The following is a 20,540-nucleotide window of genomic DNA, read 5'->3' on the forward strand; positions in this document are numbered from 1 at the left end:
CCGACTGGATGATGGATCCTCTGAACCTGCAAATCCATTGTTTCTTTTTTTTTGTTTGTTTCGCCTTTTCTCTGTCCTTTGACAACAGAGCATGTCTTCCAAGAGTCGGGTTTCACTGGATCTACTTTCTGAAGCGCTTGAATAGTGGGTGAACGCTCTTGCTCCCTGCAGAGGCTTTGCTGCTCCTGCTTTGATATTCCATGTAGACGGTGTCGTCTGCACCCGACATAGAGCTCATGGTGCCCACTCGCCGGGAAAACTGATGAGGAATATCAGAGTCATTAACAGCTGAAGTCAAGACTTGTTCCTACAATATTGTACAAGAATTTTTCCAGCACCATTGTATGCTGGGTGTATTACTTTCACAGCACTCTTAAAAGACGCCACACAAGCCCAAAGCCCTTTCTGAATTTCCAGCTCTCAATCTTTGTCAGATTAACAAACATCCTCACCATTGACTGAACATGTATTTTAAAAATTAGACTTTATCAGTACTAGAAAAATATAAGACTAACAGTAATGTTTCAGAATAAATCCAGTCTTTTTCTACATTTTTCTTCATCAAGTGGACATTTTAGGCGATAAGAACAACATATTTAAAACACACATTTCTAAAAGCAACAAAGAAATGGTTTGCTTAAATACTTTGTCTTCTCTGAGTTTAGCAAAAGACCTTACCTGTGGTCGTGCTCCCACTTCGCCTGCGACTACTTCCTCCTCAGCATCCAGGTCTGAAGCAGCGAGCACCTTCTGCAGCAGCTGCTGCTGTTCCTCTCTGCTGGAGAACATCAGGTTCTCTTCCTCCATACCTGCTAACTTTGTAATTACCTGCCAAGCAAAAATAAAATGAATATTTTGGCATTTTCACATGGGATAATGTTGCATACACTGACTAACGCCTTAATTTATATTGCTGCAATTCTGAAATTTTACAGTTTCCAACTTTTTAACAAACTTTTTGAAGTAGAAAATTGTTTTTTCATAGATCTGCGCATCAATATTGTAACACTTTATATATTTTAGGCCTGATTTGGATTGAAGAAGCCTGTTATGGAAACCATGTTTTTTTTTTCTTTACGTTTATTTTGAAACCATAAATCTTTTCTTTTAAAAATTATTTAAAACTATAACCACAAGAAGTAAAATAACGTAAAATATCATCTGCATATAAAAAAAACTGAATGTCTTACTGAATTAGTGCACTTAATTCTATTAGAATGATCACACAAAGCAGAGGGCTTGTAAGGTTGAATCCTACAAACTTTAAGCTGCTAGTCTGAATGGATACTTTAGGAGATGTGTAAATTACCTTAATCCAATTGATGTTAGCCAATCCGGATTACACGAGTGAACTCGAGGGGAGACCCATCCAACTTAATTTTCAGGCAACGTAAACGCAGCAACAATTGTGTCCTCATTTGACTTTTTGGCCAAGTACCAGGGATTGGCTATCTAGTCTAAATCAATTAAGCTCTGACTCAACTTGAGAACCTGCTCTGACATTTATTGTCTCTTCCAGACCATTTGAGTTCTGCAGACTCATGCTGTTATATTTGTTAGAAGATTCTTTATACTGTCAGCATGAACATCCATTTTTGAATTGACTGAGTCAATCCTAAGTAGAGAGGTGAATGCAATCATAATACACCAGAGCAGCTGCTTGTTTAAATTTCAACCAAGCAGGAGAGCCATAATTTGAATATGTTGGTTATTTAAACGGCTCTTAAGTTTCTTGACAGTATTACAGGGAGCTCTGTAATAAATCAACAATAATCTCTTATGTTGTTGAATTTTGCTCATCATGTATCTTTTGCAAAACTAAGATTTTTCAAAGCAAACCTACGACAAATCTCGAAAGGTTTAAACACCTAATATCCACTGTTTGATTCAGTGGGTGTTTCTCGGACCGATTTATCCTCTTCTGATTTCTCTTTTGCTGCACAGATTTATTGCTGTGTTTATGTGGATATACAGCAAGCAAATGAGATCAGATCACAAGCCAGTACTTGTTTGTGCAACCACTGTTGCTGTTCTGTGTTTGACATTAACAATACGTAAGTGAAAGTTTAGTGCACTAAATGTCAGGTAAAGTTACAAGTTATAACAGGCAACACGCATGTTCACAAGTTGACATAATACTGGCAAATGATGAGAGAAATGTTCACAATTTGTTCAGAAACAAAAAAATGTCTTATGTCTTAATAGCCCTCTTCTCCACTTAATTCTCTTGTTTGCTTCATAACTGAAGCCTGTGTGAAATCAGAACCATGCCAGCGATATAAAAATAAAAACTATGAGAAGCACTCTAAAGGCTGGAGCTCACCTGAAAGTACAATTTATTTTGAATGTAAAATTCTCATTATAAAGTCAGGATTGTAGAAATATACACATTGTTGTTTATTTAAAAAGCACATTTCTCCAACGGAAGGGCAAAGAGCAAAGAAGCCACCAAAGACTTTGGTTCCTGCAGAGTACCTGCTCTTTAAATAGAAAACTGTAAACACTTTTCCTTGCCCAGCTAGACTCTGAACCACACAAACGAATGGTATGTCAGCTCAATAAGCACTCCTTCTGAATGCTCACTTCACAGGTTGAAGGAGGATTTCTGATTGGATAAGTATTTTAGATATTATCTAATTTTCTACATCATTAAATTTTCAAAAGGTTATTTCGATTCTCTGTGTTTGTCAAGCACTTTTATAGAAATAAAATGTATTTGTTTACTTGCTAGCTAAAAGCGCAATCTTTTATTGACAGACCCAGATCCATCAAAATCATAATTTGTCCTGTTGTTTACATGAGTGAGATAAGGTCAAATTGCTAAAAGGCTGCAGCTTTGAACAAACCTTGAAGCTGTATCCCTGGTCCACAAGAAATCTCTGTCTCTTTGTGGAATAAGCCATTTCCTGCGTGTCCTGAGACACCAGGGAATAAAAGTACGCATTGTACTCCTCAGCCACCATTCCTAAACGGGGAGAGAATGATGATGAACGACTGTTTCTGTTTCCGGGTGGCAGAGGATTTAACAGTTGTGGCACTTCAAGCAAAAATAATCTAAGTGGCAGAAAGGCTAACCTTTCTTGGCTCGTAAGACTCTGCCAAGTCTCTGTGCCTCCTGTCTGCGGGAGCCACCATGGGAAGAGATCTGGATCAGAACATTGGCTTCTGGCAAGTCAAAAGAAGTGTCTCCAACCTGTCCAAATAATCAGACACGTACTTTAATAGAAGCAGACAATCAAAAATAATCCAATCTAATAACCTGAATGGTAAAATAAATAAAAAAGTCAAGTTTATTTGTCTATCAATCACTTAATCAGGTCTATTTGTGTAGCACATTTCAGCAACAAGGCAGTTCAAAGTGCTTTATACCATAAAAAGACAAAAATATAAAATCACAGAACACAGTCAACAATTGAAAAAATTACATTTTGTCAAGTTCCGGTGTTACATCAGAATGCTGATTAATGTTTTATTTATAATGTTTCAAAAGAAACTCTAAACAGGTGAGTTTTAGTCTAGATTTAAAGGCATTCAGTGTTTCAGCTGTTTTGTTGTTTTCTGGAAATTCACTCCAGCTTTGAAGTGTGTACAAGCTGAATGTTGCTTCTCCATGTTTGGTTCTGGTTCTGGCGATGCAGAGCAGACCAGAACCAGAAGACCTGCGTGGTCTAGAAGGTTGATGCAACAACAGATATTTAACCTATTTTGGCGTCATTCAGTGGCTTACAAACTAACAAAATTATCTTAAAGTCCATTCACTGAGCTACAGGGAGGCAGTGTAAGTACATTAGAACTGGGATGATCTGCTCTATTTTCCTGGATTTATTAAGTGTGTGAGCAGCTGATCAGCTGAAGCTGTCTAATTATCGTTTTAGGCTAATTTCAGGATGAGATAAACACATGAATGAGTTTCTCTAGATCTTGCTGTGACGTTAGTCTTTTAATTCAAGGAATAGTCTTCACTTGGCAAAAGGCAACAGAAGGCTGACTTTTTAGTTGTCTTTATGTGTCACTGAAAGTTCAGGTCTGAGTCCGTCACGACATCCTGATTTCAAGCTTGACTGCTAGTTTCAAGCTGTAATAACTAAAACTGCGTGCTGAGCCTTGATTGTTCCTCTGAAGGTGCAAAGGTAATAAATTTAGTTTTGACAAAAATGACATTATTACTCGGTACTCAGATATGCAAAAAGTATTTATCCGTTCATAATTTGTCGGTAAGGTAAAGACAACCAGGAACTTTGGTCAGAAGAATTTGTAAAAATGGGGATTTAATCTGATGTGGTTCAGGCCATAGTTATATGGACAGTAGAAAGGGAGAAAGATGCCTTGCAATTTCTGAGGGAGCAGAATTTACACATAGTTGTTGCTGAATTGTTATGCAATGAAAAGTTTAACCTTCTGTGGTTTAGAGCCTTGAAATGGTTGCACAGCATATGGCTGGGAAGCAAGTGACGACATATTTGGGTTTTTTTCCAGCAAAATTTACTTGGCAAAATTAGATTACTGCATCAAAAAGCCTTTACAACTCTTCTAAGAGTTTAATTAATAAAGTTTTCCCTACAAAAATGAAAGATGCAATGTTAAATTAAAAAGAAGGCCAAGAAAAGTTTAGTAATTTAGGTGGTCATACAGAGATTTAAGTACTGTATTTTTAAGTACAACAAAGTATAGATTGGATGTTACTTTCTCATGACTACTTAGTTTGGATTATCCTCAATAGTACTGTGGTTTTCCATATCATCTGGTATTAATTTCTAAATGCCAAAGCTATTTTAGTAGAGCTGGTTATTTTGTAAAATTATTTTAAATAACAAATTATTAGCAGTAACAAAAGGTGGTCGTCCTTTTACAATGTGTGCTGCTTTAGCAGCTACTGTACTTAGAAGGTGTTTGCAGAGTGACTGATCTCATCCAGATGATACTTTAAACTTGTTTTTCTTCCTTATAATTGAATCTCATGTAGTGCTCACTTTAATTTAATTTACATACTAAATTTAGCATTTTCATGACAGTATCTCAGCACACACAACCACCCAAAGTGACCTGCCAGTGGGGAACAACCGCAGCAAAAGCATTAGGTGCTAAATATATTCAAATCTATTTAAAAGACCCAATTAGATCAGGTGCAACAGCTCCAACAAGTGTAAATTAAGTTATGGTTCAGCTTGTTAGGGTTTTAAAGGACACAGGCGGTAAGATGGTTTTAGAAAATTCTGCAGGGTAGAAAGGGACACCCCTGCTCTGATGCACTTAGTAGCTCGTTGCACCAATAAGAACGACGTAAACTCAGACTGCCTTTTGAGCAACCGTGGCAGCACCAGATCACGTTCTTAAGAGAAACACTGATCCAGAAGAAAGCTGTTGCTTGCACAAAGCTTAGTCACTGTGCAGATAAGTGTGAGCTGTTAAAAACTGAGACAAATAACATTTAAATACCATTAATGTAATTTTATCTATTTATTGATCACATAAAAAGAAACGTTCAGCAGAGCTTTTAAGAGACCACAAATGTAAAGAAAATTTGCATCTTGTCTGCCAGCTAATTTCAGTTCATAGACGCAGCAAAGAAATTAAGATGAGTTTTACCTTAGAGATGAAAATGGTGTTGATCTTTGGATTGTGTTTGAAGTTCTGTAAAATCTGCATTCGTTCCCCTTGAGAAGTGGGACCATAGATGAAAGGCCTTGAGAGAAAACATGAAACAAGACATATAAAACTAAGTGACGAGGCAGATTAATGCAACAATTAAAATCAGTTTTTCGTAAGAAACAAACTTGTTGAGCCGAATGGCGTATTCCTTCAAGGCAAAGACGTTGTCGGCAAAGACGATGATCTTGTCATTGCGCCTCTCATGGAAGCGGATGAGAAACTGGCAGGCCCGAAACTTATTGGGGTTCATCGTGTACAGCAGAATACGCTTCTTTGTCTTAATGGCCACGTACTCTCTGTAAAACTCCGGGGACATCGGGCACCACACCTGAAACACAGATACACCTCTTTATTTTTGAAAGATATTCCTGCATGAGATAAATGAAGCCATCTGCATCTGCTTACTGTATACTAACTAAATATTTGCCCCTGCAGATCTAAGACACTTTGTAATATTGAAATTTATTGCTGCTCAATCTGAAAAGTAGCAGATTTTTGGACATTAATCATAAGTAGCATTTATCAACATTTAAAAGTGTGAGCCTAACAATACAAACAATGCAAAATTAGATGTTCATAATTATGTTTTAAAAAAACATGGAGTCATAATGTGGAAACTAAAGCAGAACCACCAATATATGACTTTTATGTTATTGCTTAAGTCTGCTAATTAAGTTCAAATTAATAATAAATATATTACAAATTATTGCAACCGTGTTAATCAGTGTCATATAAAGCGACTTCTTCTTGTCTTGTTTTCAGGTTAATTTTCTGGCATCTTTACAGACAAACTTCAAGAAATGTCAAGAATGTATCTGTATTAACTGATCACACTGAGTTAACATCTGAACCTTATGAGCACATTTTGTAGGGTTTAAAAATAAACTTAATGGACCACCAAGACTATTTGATGTAAACTCACTTAAGTTTGAGTTTATCTGACTATATTGTCATGTGTGTTTACCTCTGCACACTGAACTTTGGCGATATAACCGTTGTTCTGCAGCTCCATCCAGTTGGCTTCATACAGCTTAGGACCAATAAGGAAGTTGAGATCCACAATCTTGTCGTCTTCCCTGACCAGTGTGGCAGTTAATCCCAGTTTGCAATGGGCCTGGACGATGGTCAGGACACGTCGAAACATTTTTGCTAAAGAAAAAACAGCATTCGTTTGTAAAAGTGTTCAATATGCAGCACTGCCTGTCCTCTTAAAATGAGACGCACTAAGGACTCACCAGGAATCGTGTGGACCTCATCCAGGATCATAAGCCCCCACTCCTGTGTCCGCATCCATTCCATGACCTTCTCTGCCTCCCAAGATCGCTTGGTGGTGTGACCCAACATGGAGTAGGTGCTGATGGCCACTGAGCAGCCAATGGGCTTGTCCTTGGCGTCGGAGGTGAAGCGGCAGATCTGGGAGTCGTCGATGGTGGACCACATCTTGAACTGGGCCTTCCACTGCTCCACGGAGACGGAGGAGTTACCCAGCACCAGGCAGCGCTTGCGCACGGTGCACGCGGCGGTCACACCCACCAGAGATTTACCCGCTCCTGCAAGTAATAAAACATTTAACCAGACAGTAGAAGTTATGTTTGAACAAACTGGCCACTCGACATTATGTCATCTTACCACAGGGCAGCACTATCACTCCCGATCGTGCGCGGCCATTTCCAAACATCTTGCGCAGGCTCTTCTCCTGGTAGGGCCGCAGCACGGCGGTGGGCTTCAGGTCAATGTTGATGTCAGGGTTGACGCTGTCATTTCGAAAGTCGTACTCAGCTAGGAGGGGGTACTCCAGCTGAATACAACGCTTCTGCAGCTCTTCTATCATCTCCTGCAATACATCAGGCAACGCTACAGTGACAAGAGTTCAGCATGGAATGCGTTCCCTTTTGTTGCATGATAAAAATATTACCTGGCGAATTTCAAAAGACACAGTCTGGGTCTCCTCTTCCTCTTCTTCCTCTTTATCCATCTGCTCATAGTAGCTGAAGATGTCCTCGGGGACCTGCTGGTTTGAAGTTTGTCCATCGCTGGGCTGCTGTGAGGTGGAGGTACCTCCTTTGTCCTGGACAGCCTTAGAAATCTACCAGGGAAATAAGATGAGGTACACTCTGGTGTAATTTGACAGGCCACAGTAGCGATAGCAGCAAACATTCGATTTTGATTTGATGTAGTCCCGATTTGCTTACGGCTGACTTGCTGTGGATGACCTCAGTAATGAGCTCAGGGTCCGATCCGTCGGCACTGCGCAGGCGACATTCACGGATCAAATTGTCCTGCAGGAGATGCTGGATGACATCAGGGAAAGCACTTTCTACAAAATACCTGGGAAGGTGAGAAGGAAAAAGAGACCAATAGCACTGAAGCAATGAATAACAAAGAGAAAAAAGGTAGAATTATCTTAATTGATTTCACCTGTTGTGCTTAAGCACAAGCTTAACTTTCCCATAGCTCACGGTACAAAGCTGAGAGAGAAAGGTTGATTAGAACGTGAATGAATGAGTAAAACAATGAAGCTGAAAAATCTGTAAAAACTCCTTCATTGTCCTACTTTGATAAACTGCACAATGCCGTCCGGTACGGATGTCTTGCTGAGTTTCTGCAGGTACTCCACGATATCTGAAGTCTGCAGCCCCACACTGACTGCTGCGTAGAGCGAGTACGCAGTCAGCTTGTACTCGTGAACGTGGTTAGGTCTGCACACTGGCTCTGCGATGGCCACTAAGAAATCCTGAGCATACTTATACACCGGAGAGAACGCTTCCAGGAAGATGTGTCCATCTGGAGCCTGGAGGGATTAGAAAGTCAAAATCACACACACAAATACGGGTTAAAGATGGGAAAGAGGTCAACAACATCAACGGTGCTTCTTACCACCCAGAGTGGACGAGAAGAATGGTCTTTCTTGAGCTGCATCTGAGAGCGGTAGTCTTTGGCTCCATACTCGTCAAGCTTTGTCCCAGACTCGTCCACCTGCTTTCCTGCAGCAGCTGGAACGGCTTCCTGAGGCTCGCTGCCAGTCACGTCATCTTCATCATCTTCCTCCTCATAGTAACGTTTCTTGGATTTCTTCTCTGCACCATGACAGGCGGAAATTAAAAAAATTACAAACTACTAGGAAATATAAATTATCCTAGTTTCAAATGTAAAAATATAGATAGTTGGTGGTTGAGCAAATTTATCAAAATGGCCTCCTGTTCTTTGTCTGATGAACGCCCACTGGACGCTCCTGTGTTCTTTCAATAGAAAGAAGTATTTAAACTTTACATGTTGTTATTGTTGTAACTACAAACTTTAGTTTATTTTATTGGGATTTTGTGTTACATACCAGCATAAATTAATGTGTAATTGTCAACTGGAAGGAAAATTATATATATATATATATATATATATATATATATAGATAGATAGATAGATAGATAGATAGATAGATAGATAGATAGATAGATAGATAGATAGATAGATAGATAATTTTTTTTTTTTTGGTGTCTACTTCCACAAAGCTCAGTTTTTCAGATGGCATGACAAATACTTGTCCTGTCAAATGACTGTCTGACCTGAGCTATGGATGTCAACAGCTCTTTCAGGATTACCTCAGGCCTCTTGCCTGTTCATCCAATTAATGCTTTAATTACCAAGGCTTATAGTTTAGGTGGATGGATTGATTAAATCATTGCTCTGCAACATAATCAAAACTTGGGACTGAAGATTTAAAACCTAACCCTCCTCTTAAGCTTCTTAATAAAAGGGAATACCAGACTTTTGAGAATCTTTTAATAAAGCAAAGTAGCAAATGAGAAAAACCGTGCATTGTGTTTTTCGACTTCAAAAGTCATGTATTGTGATCTTCGTATTGGTCTGTCACGAATTTAGTGTGATCCAAATTACACTCAAACATTTGGATCGCAACATTTCAGGGGCTGTGAATACTGGAATATGTCTCTATGTGCCTGCAGTGCTGGTTTCATTTAAATGTTCTGATCGTAGTCAATAGTTTGTTCTTTGCATCGGCACAAACATTTACATGGTAAATTTACAAATCCTTGTTTAGCGCTTTATCAAGAGCAGAGGACCCCAAAGCCCCTCACAATACAAACATTTATTATTATTGTTAATGTCTTTTGTGTTTCTAGAGAATCATGTTTACATTTCAACATAATCATCATCATCATCATCATCATAATAGATAGGAAACATACAGGTCTCCATATACTGCATCACTACAGCTAATAAACATACAGTGAAATAACAATTTACGCTTCAGGACCGAACTAAATTATTGCCAGATTGTTATGATAGTTAGCTCCCAATGGCTAACTAAAGTATCACAACCCATCAGCGACCTACCTCTATCTCCTTTATCCCTTTTGCCCATTTTAAAAATATTAAAAGGGAAATAGAGTAAAAAAAACACACAAAAAATTATTAGAAGCAGCTCATTTTTCTCTTGAAACGTTACTGAGATGGATCTAACATGTGAAAAAAGGTGAATCAAAGTACAACTGAAGCCTCTTCCGGTCTTTGGTTTCAAAATAAAATCCATGCGCACGTTAAGGGCCTTTTACTGCCCTCTACTGTACAGTCTCATATTGCAATCACTGAGAGTAAGAGGGGAGTTTTTACGAATTACTAGCAACTAAAAACAAGTTCCAGTAGTTCGCAGCATCCTTCTTACAGCAGCTGCGTGATGATATACGACTTCCCCGAGGTCTGCGTATTTTTTGCGTCGAAGCGCCTGGTAGGAACGTGATTAAGTGTCTCTTGCTGAGAATGACTCCATGCCTAAAACATGACTAATCACAAGCGTCTGATTATAATTCATTCCCAGATTGAAATAAAACGAAATGAGATCAAATTTGTCCACCATTACATGAATAATAATAATAATAATAATAATAATAATAATAATAATAATAATAATAATAATAATAATAACAGCCATCATTATTATTCGTAGTTGTAGTAGTAGTATCAATATTAATGATAATAATTAAGGTTATCATTAAGTCGTGACCTGACCACGATATATTAATTACACATTCATTGCAGCAGAAAAAATGGCGTTCACTTTAATTTTGTGTGCTTTTACTTTGTACTTACTTCCGGTTTTTCCACGTTGGTGTTTGTTGACTTAACGAGAAATCCTGCCGTTCCGCTGTTTACTTCCTGTGTGAAAGGTTACAAATATTTCCCGAAGCATAGGTCTGTTTTGTTTTTGTTTGTTTTTTTGTGAGACTGACTTCTTGTTTTAACAAAAACAGAAACAGCTGCATCAAATATGTCTTCTGATAAATTAATTGGACCTGCTTTACCGCCGATGTTTAGAAAGGATGGATCCGAAAGCGACGAGAGTGACAGTGATTGTGAGAAGCGCATATGTAGTTTTAAGTGATCAACAGCATACTTCCATTCTTTCATTATTATTATTCCAGCTGTTGTTTTTTCTCTTTGCACCCTGCAGTCGCTGGTCCCGCGCTGCCTCCCGGCTATAAGCGGGGGCAGCCGTCCAGTTCTTCGGAGGAGAGTGAGTCGGAGGTGGCGTTCAAAAGATCCAGGACTGGAGGAGCTGCAGGGTGGGTGGCCACGATTATGCTTGGTCATGAAAAGTGATCGAACAAGCACAACAGTAACATGTGTGTCTATACAGGCTGACCAAAGATGATGATGATGAGGAAGAAGATGATGATGATGATGGGTTCTTTGGACCAGCTTTGCCACCTGGATTTAAAAAACAGAGTTCACCAGAAAGGTGAGCAAAAACTTCTTGTATTACTTTAGGCACCTTTAAAGAAAATGTGGTAAATAATATTTATATTAAGGTCGTGACTAAAAGCTTCAAAAGAAGAAATCTGTAAAGGAGCTGAAAGGCCTAAGTTAGATGAATGTGTGTTATTTCCTCAGACCCCCTGTGCTGGGACCAGCTTTGCCCCCCGGGTTCCACAGAGCAGCATCTGACAGCGATGATGGGGAAGACGGAGAGGGCCTCCCAGGCCCCGCGCTGCCTCCAGGTTACCAGGCCGAGCGTTCCAGCAGCGAAGGAGAGGACGAGGATGTGATTGGACCCATGCCGGCCAAAGGGCCCGTTCAAGACTCGGTGGCTCTCGAATTTGAACGACGAGCACAAAGGATGAAAGAGAAGCTCACTGGGGAGGTTGTCCTTCTCCCACATAATATGAACTGTGGGCTTTTCTCCTTTACAAATTGTCATTTCTAAATAAATTTGCTCTCCCTGATTTTTATGAACTTAGGAGGGCCCCGAGGTGGTGTCTAGAGAAACATGGATGACGGAGCTCCCACCAGAATTGCAGCACATTGGTTTAGGGGCTCGGACCTTCAAGAAGAGGTCGGGTCCAGAGAACAACGATCGATCGATTTGGACGGACACACCGGCAGACCGGGAGCGCAAGGCCCGGGTAGTTATTTTATTTTATAATTTACCCCTTGTAGTAGTGATCGGCTTAACTGTTGGTTGGATCTGAAGAAGTTATGTTTATCAACAGGAACGGCTTGAAGGAAAGAAAACTGGCGAGGCAAAGAATGATAAAGTCCCACAGGTTTCTAGAAGGGATACAGAAATGGCAGAAAAAGTATCAAAATACAATGTAAGTAGCTTTTCTCTATTATTACAAAATACCCCCCTTTACAGTTCCTACTAGAGGCGTTCATACCGCTTGAAGTTTTTTGCATTTTCTCATATTAGCGGTACCTTTCCTGTTTTCAAGGAGTCCAAACGGGGTGAGTCTCTCATGAGTTTACACTCCAAGAAGCTGAAGGAGAAAGTCAAAGAGACAGCGGACAAGCCAGTGGAGAGGAGGCCGTTTGACAGAGATGAAGACCTGCAGGTGAATCGCTTTGACGAAGCCCAGAAGCAGCGGCTGCTGAAGAAATCCCAGGAACTGAACACACGTTTCTCACACAGCAAAGATCGAATGTTTCTGTAGCATTTTGTTAGAATTAATGAAAATACATGTTGCTTCCTGGCTATTGTATGAGGTCGTGACCATACTTTTGTAAAGATCAACTGATTTAAGCTATTGTAAAAAAAAAAAAAAAAAAAAAAAAAGTGGTGAAGTTTGCATACTTTTAAGAAGGTTTTTAGGACTGGTAATATATAAAAATGTTCAGATTTATTCTTCCGTCTTATAACTTGTTTGTGGATACCAGATACCTATAAAGCACAAAGGCCATTTCTGACATTTTGTTCATTTATATCCATTCTGTCACACGATTGGTGACTGTATTTTTGTTTGACGTCTTTATTCTGGATTTATCAGAATCCATTCACAGTTGTGAATGCAACATAGTGACAAATGGTGTTAAATGAAAGCTGGATCTCCGATCTCTGCATAAATCTCTGCATAAATCTTTTTTTTTTTAATAGTATGTAATAAACCCTCCCAAATTAGCAGCATAACATTTATGGATTTTTTTTATTTTAATATAATTTTTATTGGAACATGTAAATAGAAGGGGCTGCATGATGGCATAGTTATAGTAGTAGAAATATTGCTTACAGCATGAAGTTTCTGGGTTCAAGTCCAGGCCTGGTATTCTTTTGTATGGAGCTCGTATGTTCTCTCATGCATGCGTGGATTCTCTCTGGGTACTCCAGCTTCCTTACACAGTCCACACACATAACTCTTGAGTTAATTGATCACTCTAAATTGCCCTGTGGTATGAGTGTGTTTGTACTGTGTGTGTCTCTATATTTGTCCTATGATGGACTGCTAATCTGTCTCTTCCACTAGCCTCACCTTTGAAAGGCAGGTAAATGGATTGATGGATGTAAATAGCATAAACAACAAAATTCTGAAAGTAACAAAAACATTTTGAATGTGAGTTTATTTTGAATAGGAAATGAAAACCAGAAAAATGGTATTAAAAAAACACAACAAATCAGCAGAACCAGATTATACTAGATTGTAACCAGATTATACTCCTAATAAAAGTGACTTGAGCATTTTTATATGAGTGCGTTTCATTTGTGAAACAGTTTGTACGTTTTTCATGTGTCTGGTGAAGCTTTTACAAAACTATTTTTATAGATTGAATAAACTTTTATCCCAAAACAACGACTGAATAATCTTATTCCTATTTTTTATGGACATTTTCTTACATGAAAACGAGGAAGCGAAAACTGGAAAGACCCATCAGAGCTTCCGTACTCACTACTTACCCTGTTCCCGTTGCGCACGCGTGTGGCAGTTGTTGTAGTAAGTTAGCTTTGTTTCACAGCATGTCAGAAAAAGGAGAAGTAGATTTAACAGGTGCCAAGCAGAATACTGGTGTTTGGCTCGTAAAGGTGAGTATATGCCAGCCACAAGCAAATTTATAAATGAGCTAAAGACTAATTATTTAAAGATAGCCGAAGCTAAATGTTAGCTTAGCCTATTAGCGCTATATGTTATCAACAGACAACAAACGAGAGAGGCTGGCTGGACGTGGCAAATGAATATTCAATTTGGCCGAGCATTGCAAAAAATAAAGCTCTTCCCTCATAAAAAATAAGCTTGGATAATAAAAGACTGATTACGTGAAAGCTTTGTATTGTATTGTGTGTTCATTCTTACACGTTTTCATGGCAGTTAAGAATTTACAGGTTTTTTTTTTTTTATTAATGCATTCATCTGGATGAGCTGTGTTGTTTGCTTCATGTAATGTTTTTGTCGAAAGCTTAATTTAACAAGATTACATTCAAAATGATGGAGCCACGTTCATTATTTAGTGATGTTTAAAGATTTTATTACTCTATCTAAGCTTAAGAGAGTGAAATACTTGTTTTACATACATTTATAAGAAGGGTTAATTGCTGATGAAGACAGTAAATTGAGCTGCTCTGGGTTTCTCTTAGTCAACTGAATTCATAAAGTCAAACCTATAGTAATAATTTCTTACCTCAGATTTTCCATTTGAACAAAAGGGTATATATACACATTTAATTGTACCACATCAGTAGTTGTCAGAGGCAAAAAAAATAATCCTTGTTGATAAACGCTTGTTTTTGATTTTGCAGGTGCCGAAGTACCTCTCTCAGCAATGGGCAAAAGCTACAGGAAGAGGCGAGGTCGGGAAAATCAAAATTTGCAAGTATGTGAAATTAGGCTTCTGTCTGCAAGGCATACAAATGTGTGTGCTAGTGATTGCTCTGCAAGCTTCTTAGGATAGATGGAAGATTTTCTTAAATATATCCCACCTAGAAATTGCTTATAGGAAACAACTCTGTTTATTATTCTTATTCTTATTCTCGGATACAATAACTCCTGAAAGGACAGTGGCATAGGCAAGTGCAGAAAGAAGAAGATTGGCACTTACTAAGTCGATAGGAAATTAAAACTGAAATATGCAGACAGGCTTTTATTATGCCATAAGTGATGCATATCTTCTTGCCAATATAGTTCGGTGAAATATTGTCTTTTGCTTTTATTTTAAAGAAAAGGAAACCAAGGAAAACCAGAGGTAAGTGATGTTTTATAGAACTATGCAGCATCCCACAAATGCATACGTAATACATAATGCACAATAAGACTTTTATAATTTTCTTCTTGATAGTCAAAAGTAAGAATGATTGTAGTCAAGTTAAACGGTGACGCAATGCTTTTGCCAAGAATAAGTTCACAAATGGTGATTTTTTTAATACCTGGGTGTACACATCATTAATCTGCATTTCCACAACTCTTCAGATAAATCAGTCATATTTCTGTGTCCATTTTGCAATTTGGAGTTTAACGCCTTTAAAGAAGAGACTATCTAAAAATAAACTGAAATATGAACTGAATAAAACTATTTGTTCAGTTCTTGGTGGTCTCAAAACTCCCACATGACTGCTCTCTGCAGGTGTCTTTCACTTTAAATGAAGAGCTGACAACCATCGAAGGCATCGAGGACAAGACGGTGTCTGCACCTCGCGAACATCCGTTCACCATGCAGTCCGTGGGGGGTCAGATGCTGGCGGTCTTCACGGAGACTTCAGCCGGTGAGTTTCCGATACAGAATGATTACTTGCGTGTCAATATGAGACACTCGGTTAATGCTCAATTATTCTTATATTTCTGTGATGTAAAACATCTTCGCTGGTGAAGGCATCCATTTTGCTACCTGTGCATTCTTGCTCTATACGTCTTTCCCCTGCTTGTACTCCTCGCCTCCGTGTGCCGAGAACAGACTTTTTCTTGAGTGAGACGTTGTCCACATTAATAAAACTGTTCATACCAGTAACGTTCCGCATACAGTGGATAAGCGAACACTCAAAAGAAAACAGTCATCATAGTCTGTATCTTGTCTGCTTTGTGTTTTGTTTTGGTGAGAGCGTTGCTGTGTCTTTGTTTGATCGTGTGTCATTTATTGGTTTTTGATTCACCTTTTAAGTCTACTGAGAGTAGAAGGAGTGGCTTTATTGTGAGAACTGTTGCAGTGTCACTGTTTTGGTGAATCGGCACAATTCATCACTCAGTGTGTGGAGTTTATTTCATTTCTGCATGGGCTCCCGTGGTTTTAGTCTGGGCTTCAAATGCCTTTTTTTTTCCCCCTGTGAATGTTTTCAGGTTTGGTTTTATGTACTTTTGGCGCTAATGGACTTGTGCTGCAGTCCTTTCTTTGACTGCAAACATCTGTGTCCATCTATGTGTAATGGGCTGCACTGAAACACTTTAGAGGCTGAACACAGTTTGAACAACATACATTTTAATGTCACATGGATTTTCTTTTAGTAAACTTCACTATATATTTTTAGAGCCTATAAAACAGACATCATTTTCTAGGTCTGCATAAAGCCTTTTAGAAATTCAGTTAATAAAATATACCTCTGTGCAGCCCTTTGGGTGTGTATCGGCGCTGATACACAATGTCTGTTGCTTGCTTGCGTTAAGGTCTCTCTGGCTTCTGCTTGTTGGAAAATATGCAATGAAGCTGTGTGATTTAACATTTTCGTGTGGGACTAAACCCTGGCTATGGCTCTTATTGATTAATCCCCTCCTCCCCTCGTTCTGCATCCCCCTGTGTTTTCATGTGTACCATCCCTCCCTTCCTGTAGGCCAGTCAGAAGAAAGATCTGATGGCAGCAGCTCAGGTTCGGGGGCAGGTCCAGGTGAGTCCTCCATTTTTGCAGAAAGTGAGAGCTCTATCAAAGGAGTGGCGATCTTTAGAAACATGGAGAAATTGTGTCGTTGCATCATGAAGCCATATAGAGACAACACTGGAGCTTGGAATATTTTTATGGTGGTAACATTTTGGCTCTTCTGAAGCAGAACAAAGTTTTATCCTAAAGAATTGTTGGACATAAACTTGTGTTAATGGTCTGCATATTTTGATTCTGGTTGTGCTCAAAAATCAGCCCAAATGTCAAATGTAACGCATTGTGAGCAGTTTACAGTTCTGTGTGATTGTTGAAGTTGTGGAAATCTTATAGAAAACTGTTTGGTTTGGAATTTAGTAAAATGTTGTCATTGACTTGATGTGTGGTTTTCCTTCTAAACAGATTTTGCTGAATGAAACATATTAAAAAATATATTAAAACCTATTGAATATTTAGCTCTATACTAAGAAATATTCATATCTCTTTTATATTGCGAGAAAATAATTCAATTGTACTTGAATAAAAAAATTTGTCATCTTTCGTTTAGTTATTAAATGAATGGCAAATATGGATTTTGCAGCTGGGGAAAAAGGTAGGGCATCCTACCCTTTTGTTGTTAGTCTCAGCCCCTTTGGTTGAAATATTTTCTGTGAAAAATGTAAATAGCCAACTAACAGCTTTTGCAATTTATATGAGAAAAGTTTACCTCACAAAAATGATTGAAGGGTGTCTTGCAGCATCTCAATGGGACCAAGATGTGGACTTTTACTGGGCTCAGGAGCTATCGGTTTCAAAATTGTTAACCAGTCTTTGGTTGGCTAATTTGTATGTTTGGGTAATTTTCATTCTGCAGTTCTGGTTATATCGTTTTGTTTTTTTTTTTTTTTTTTTTTTTTTTTACAGATGGTCTCACTTTTACGTCAGACATCCTTCGATATACTGTAGAATTGATTTTGTATTGTATGATGACGATTCTGGCCAGGCTCTACTGCAGCCAAACTCTTCCAACCTCCATGTTTCACAGCTGATAAGAGTGAACAAACCAGGGCATGACTGAACAGCCAAATAATACTTTAATAACACAGCTTTCATTCCTGTTACATACACATCAGTGGAACTTAAAAATGGCTCCAGTATTGCAAGTGATGTAGTGAACTGATGACAAGGCTTACAAGCCACAGTTGCTGCAAAGGCTGGTGTGAGGACATCAAGTACATATTGCAGCTTTAATAAGATTTTTTCATTCAGACTGATTTTTTTTCTTTCTTACATTTTTTGTGCAAATTGCAAAAGAACCTTCTGATCTTAGCATCTCATCTGATGTAATCTATATCCTTTCGATCTCCTGAACTTTGACTAAAATGTTTTTAAACTGATTCATTCAGTTTGATTCTATTCAACATTTGACATAACTTTGCCGTTTTTCAGATAAAATAGCCTTGGAGGGAGTGGTGGTGCAGAGAGCAGAATGCAGACCTGATGTTAGTGAAAGCTACATGAGGTTAAAGCGGTGAGTATATTTTCTTCAGATTACACAACGGTTAAAAAGCTAATCCATTCAACAATCCTTTGCAGTTTTCTGTGAATTTCAGGTGTGTTTGCATTGTGCATGTCATCATATCTTACAGGCGACAAATCGAAGAGTCTTCCAAACCAGCGAGGTTGTCACAGCAGTTGATGAAACCCGTCACCACCAACTACAAACCTGTAGCCAACCACGACTACAATGTAAACAATCTTTTTCTCGTACATTTAGTTTATATGCACAAATTTTCAGGCATCATGTAGAAATATATCCACTTTTTGCATAACATGCGAGTTCATGTCTAGTAACTGAGCTCTGCTTACTTTTGCTGCAGCGTGAATACGAGCGGAAAAAGAAAGAGGAGGGCAAGAGAGCGAGATCTGACAAACAGCAGGTGCTGGACATGTTGTTTTCTGCGTTTGAGAAGCACCAGTACTACAACATCAAAGACCTGGTGGACATCACCAAGCAGCCTGTGGTGAGAACCCCATAGAACAAATTAGATTATTGAGCCATCAGTGCTGAGGGATTTGAAAGAATCTTGTTTGTCCAGAAGATTCCTTTTCAGGAAACAAACAAATGATGCAGCCTGTTAAAAGATTTATTTTTGTCTGTTTTCTATATTTGGTTTTCTTCACAGACATACCTGAAGGAAATCTTGCGTGATATTGGCATCTACAATGTAAAGGGAACGCACAAGAACACCTGGGAACTCAAGCCGGAGTACAGACATTACCAAGCAGAGGAAAAGACTGATGAATAGGTTTTTTTAAAAAATTTGTAAACTCTTGTATTGTCACACAAGTTGTGACTTTGAGTACCTATTTCTTTACACTAGGATTCAACATCGGAAGCTGTGAGGTCTTTTGTTTTGTTACATTTCGTCTTCTTCACTTCCATTAGAGAACTGCAACAATGCTTAAATTTGGAGATTTATTTCTAGGCTGCTTTTGATGCCTTTTTTGTATAATACATAAAAGTATAGTATTTTGACTGCAAGCAATTAACCATGTAAAATGTGGCAGGTAAGTATTTTTATCCAGATCTGATTTGGATGGAACAAATTTTCTGCACTGTAGATTTTACTGGGTTTTAAGTGTTTTACGTTTGATTTGTGTAATAAAGTTGTCAGTAAATGACTTTGCATATTGCCTGATGTGAGCAATAAACAGCACAACATCACACCTCTGGAAACAAGAGGCATAATGCCAGGTACACCTTAAAATAAGACATTAAAACATTTTCACTTATTTCTGAAAGTAAAACTTGATTAAAGATTGAACTATTTCAAACAATTATCTCTTGCAATCTTGATGATCATGACTGAGCTAATGAAAGTCAGCATCTCTCAAATTTACAGCATTGTGAAAAGTCTTAATTAGCTAATTAATGTAAAATACCTGCAAAGTAAACTAAAATATTTTTGCTGAACAAGGTTGTTTGGAGTGCTGTAGAAAGTTAAGTAAGAAGGAAAAGTGGGGTAGAGAAAAAAAATTCAGTGATGACAGCCTTGTACATTCAGACTTGCACTGGGAGCCATGCTCAGCAGAGCCACTGGCTGATGCAGGGACTCATACAAGTGCAGACCCTCCCAAGTATCAAGTATAAACTGTGCACAATTATTTGGCAAGTGAGTATTTTACTCATGTCATATTTTCTAACTCCAAACTTGAACGCATAATGGATTTAAGTATACAGGTTAGGATTACCTGTATTTAATGAGGGTGTGCAGCATAATGCAGCTTCTCCTTAGGGCCAAAAAATCAAGGGAAGCAATTGAGACTTTGTGGGCAGTTATTAAATGAAAGGCTGTTTGCTGCTGCAGCTATCAGCAAATTAAAACAATGGCAAACTTAATTAAGGGCTTATGCTGGTCACTGATTTGTCAAATGTTCAGTTGAAAGTTTGGACCCAATTCTCACCTAATAGATGCAAGCAAGTTAGTTTATGTAGTTCAACAATTCAGCACAATAAATGTGCAGATACAGATAAGCCAAAACCTCACTTTATTTTAAGCAATTTGGATTAAGAGCAGTTGTTGGCAATTAATGAAAATCAAAGGCTTGATTAAATATGCATTGTAGGAATGTGCACACATTTCAAAGGCCTGACTTATATTGTACACACTTCTATAAATCTAGAAGAGAATTTTAGGCTGTCATTTTAAGCCATGATATTACAAGGAAAAGGCTTGAAAACATGTCACTAAAATTAATCTTTACAAGTGTCAATATTCTTAATTTGTATTCACACCAGGTTCATTCAAGATGTCAGTTTGAATCGCACTTATCC

The 20,540-nt window shown here is 38.4% G+C and overlaps 3 protein-coding genes across 4 annotated transcripts; 2 read left to right on the top strand and 1 right to left on the bottom strand.

Annotated features, from left to right (window-relative positions):
- Window positions 1–16: 16 nt before the first annotated feature.
- ercc3 (excision repair cross-complementation group 3) lies at window positions 17–10,143 on the bottom strand. The gene is made up of 15 exons (XM_055045236.1): window positions 10,000–10,143; window positions 8,527–8,726; window positions 8,204–8,440; window positions 8,068–8,117; window positions 7,842–7,977; window positions 7,565–7,735; window positions 7,279–7,483; window positions 6,885–7,199; window positions 6,614–6,798; window positions 5,775–5,977; window positions 5,587–5,683; window positions 3,076–3,193; window positions 2,847–2,965; window positions 679–828; window positions 17–259 (listed from the first exon to the last, which is right to left on the bottom strand). The coding sequence occupies exons 1-15, from the start codon at window positions 10,025–10,027 to the stop codon at window positions 122–124; spliced, it is 2,352 nt and encodes a 783-aa protein (XP_054901211.1). The 5' UTR covers window positions 10,028–10,143; the 3' UTR covers window positions 17–121.
- Window positions 10,144–10,795: 652 nt separating this feature from the next.
- Window positions 10,796–13,618, top strand: gpalpp1 (GPALPP motifs containing 1). The gene is made up of 7 exons (XM_055044747.1): window positions 10,796–11,015; window positions 11,114–11,225; window positions 11,300–11,401; window positions 11,554–11,803; window positions 11,901–12,065; window positions 12,153–12,254; window positions 12,375–13,618. Exons 1-7 carry the CDS (start codon window positions 10,931–10,933, stop codon window positions 12,591–12,593), a joined length of 1,035 nt encoding a protein of 344 aa, XP_054900722.1. The 5' UTR covers window positions 10,796–10,930; the 3' UTR covers window positions 12,594–13,618.
- A 215-nt stretch (window positions 13,619–13,833) lies between these two features.
- On the top strand, window positions 13,834–19,387 carry gtf2f2a (general transcription factor IIF, polypeptide 2a). Of its 2 annotated transcripts, XM_055044831.1 has the most exons (9): window positions 13,834–13,954; window positions 14,666–14,739; window positions 15,084–15,108; window positions 15,487–15,625; window positions 16,682–16,735; window positions 18,152–18,233; window positions 18,352–18,451; window positions 18,583–18,726; window positions 18,889–19,387. In XM_055044831.1, the coding sequence occupies exons 1-9, from the start codon at window positions 13,889–13,891 to the stop codon at window positions 19,009–19,011; spliced, it is 807 nt and encodes a 268-aa protein (XP_054900806.1). In that variant the 5' UTR covers window positions 13,834–13,888; the 3' UTR covers window positions 19,012–19,387. The 2 variants fall into 2 exon arrangements, with proteins under 2 accessions (XP_054900806.1, XP_054900807.1); XM_055044832.1 differs by lacking the exon at window positions 16,682–16,735.
- Window positions 19,388–20,540: the final 1,153 nt, after the last annotated feature.

This window comes from Poeciliopsis prolifica, unplaced genomic scaffold, assembly GCF_027474105.1.
Source record: "Poeciliopsis prolifica strain line A6 unplaced genomic scaffold, Auburn_PproV2 SCAFFOLD021, whole genome shotgun sequence".
Classification (NCBI taxonomy): Eukaryota; Metazoa; Chordata; class Actinopteri; order Cyprinodontiformes; family Poeciliidae; genus Poeciliopsis; species Poeciliopsis prolifica.

Bases quoted from the DNA above. Each gene is read 5' to 3' on its own strand.
- ercc3 (XM_055045236.1), bottom strand. From the start codon at position 10,027: ATGGGCAAAAGGGATAAAGGAGATAGAG. The intron at 7,736-7,841 runs GTAAGCAAATCG...TTTCCCTGGTAG, and splicing joins TCATCCACAGCAAGTCAGCC to ATTTCTAAGGCTGTCCAGGA. The intron at 5,684-5,774 runs GTTTGTTTCTTA...TTTTCTCTCAAG, and splicing joins TACGCCATTCGGCTCAACAA to GCCTTTCATCTATGGTCCCA.
- gpalpp1 (XM_055044747.1), top strand. From the start codon at position 10,931: ATGTCTTCTGATAAATTAATTGGACCTGCTTTACCGCCGATGTTTAGA. The intron at 12,066-12,152 runs GTAGTTATTTTA...GTTTATCAACAG, and splicing joins ACCGGGAGCGCAAGGCCCGG to GAACGGCTTGAAGGAAAGAA. The intron at 12,255-12,374 runs GTAAGTAGCTTT...CCTGTTTTCAAG, and splicing joins AAAAAGTATCAAAATACAAT to GAGTCCAAACGGGGTGAGTC.
- gtf2f2a (XM_055044831.1), top strand. From the start codon at position 13,889: ATGTCAGAAAAAGGAGAAGTAGATTTAACAGGTGCCAAGCAGAATACT. The intron at 15,109-15,486 runs GTAAGTGATGTT...TGCTCTCTGCAG, and splicing joins GAAACCAAGGAAAACCAGAG to GTGTCTTTCACTTTAAATGA. The intron at 15,626-16,681 runs GTGAGTTTCCGA...CCCTTCCTGTAG, and splicing joins CTTCACGGAGACTTCAGCCG to GCCAGTCAGAAGAAAGATCT.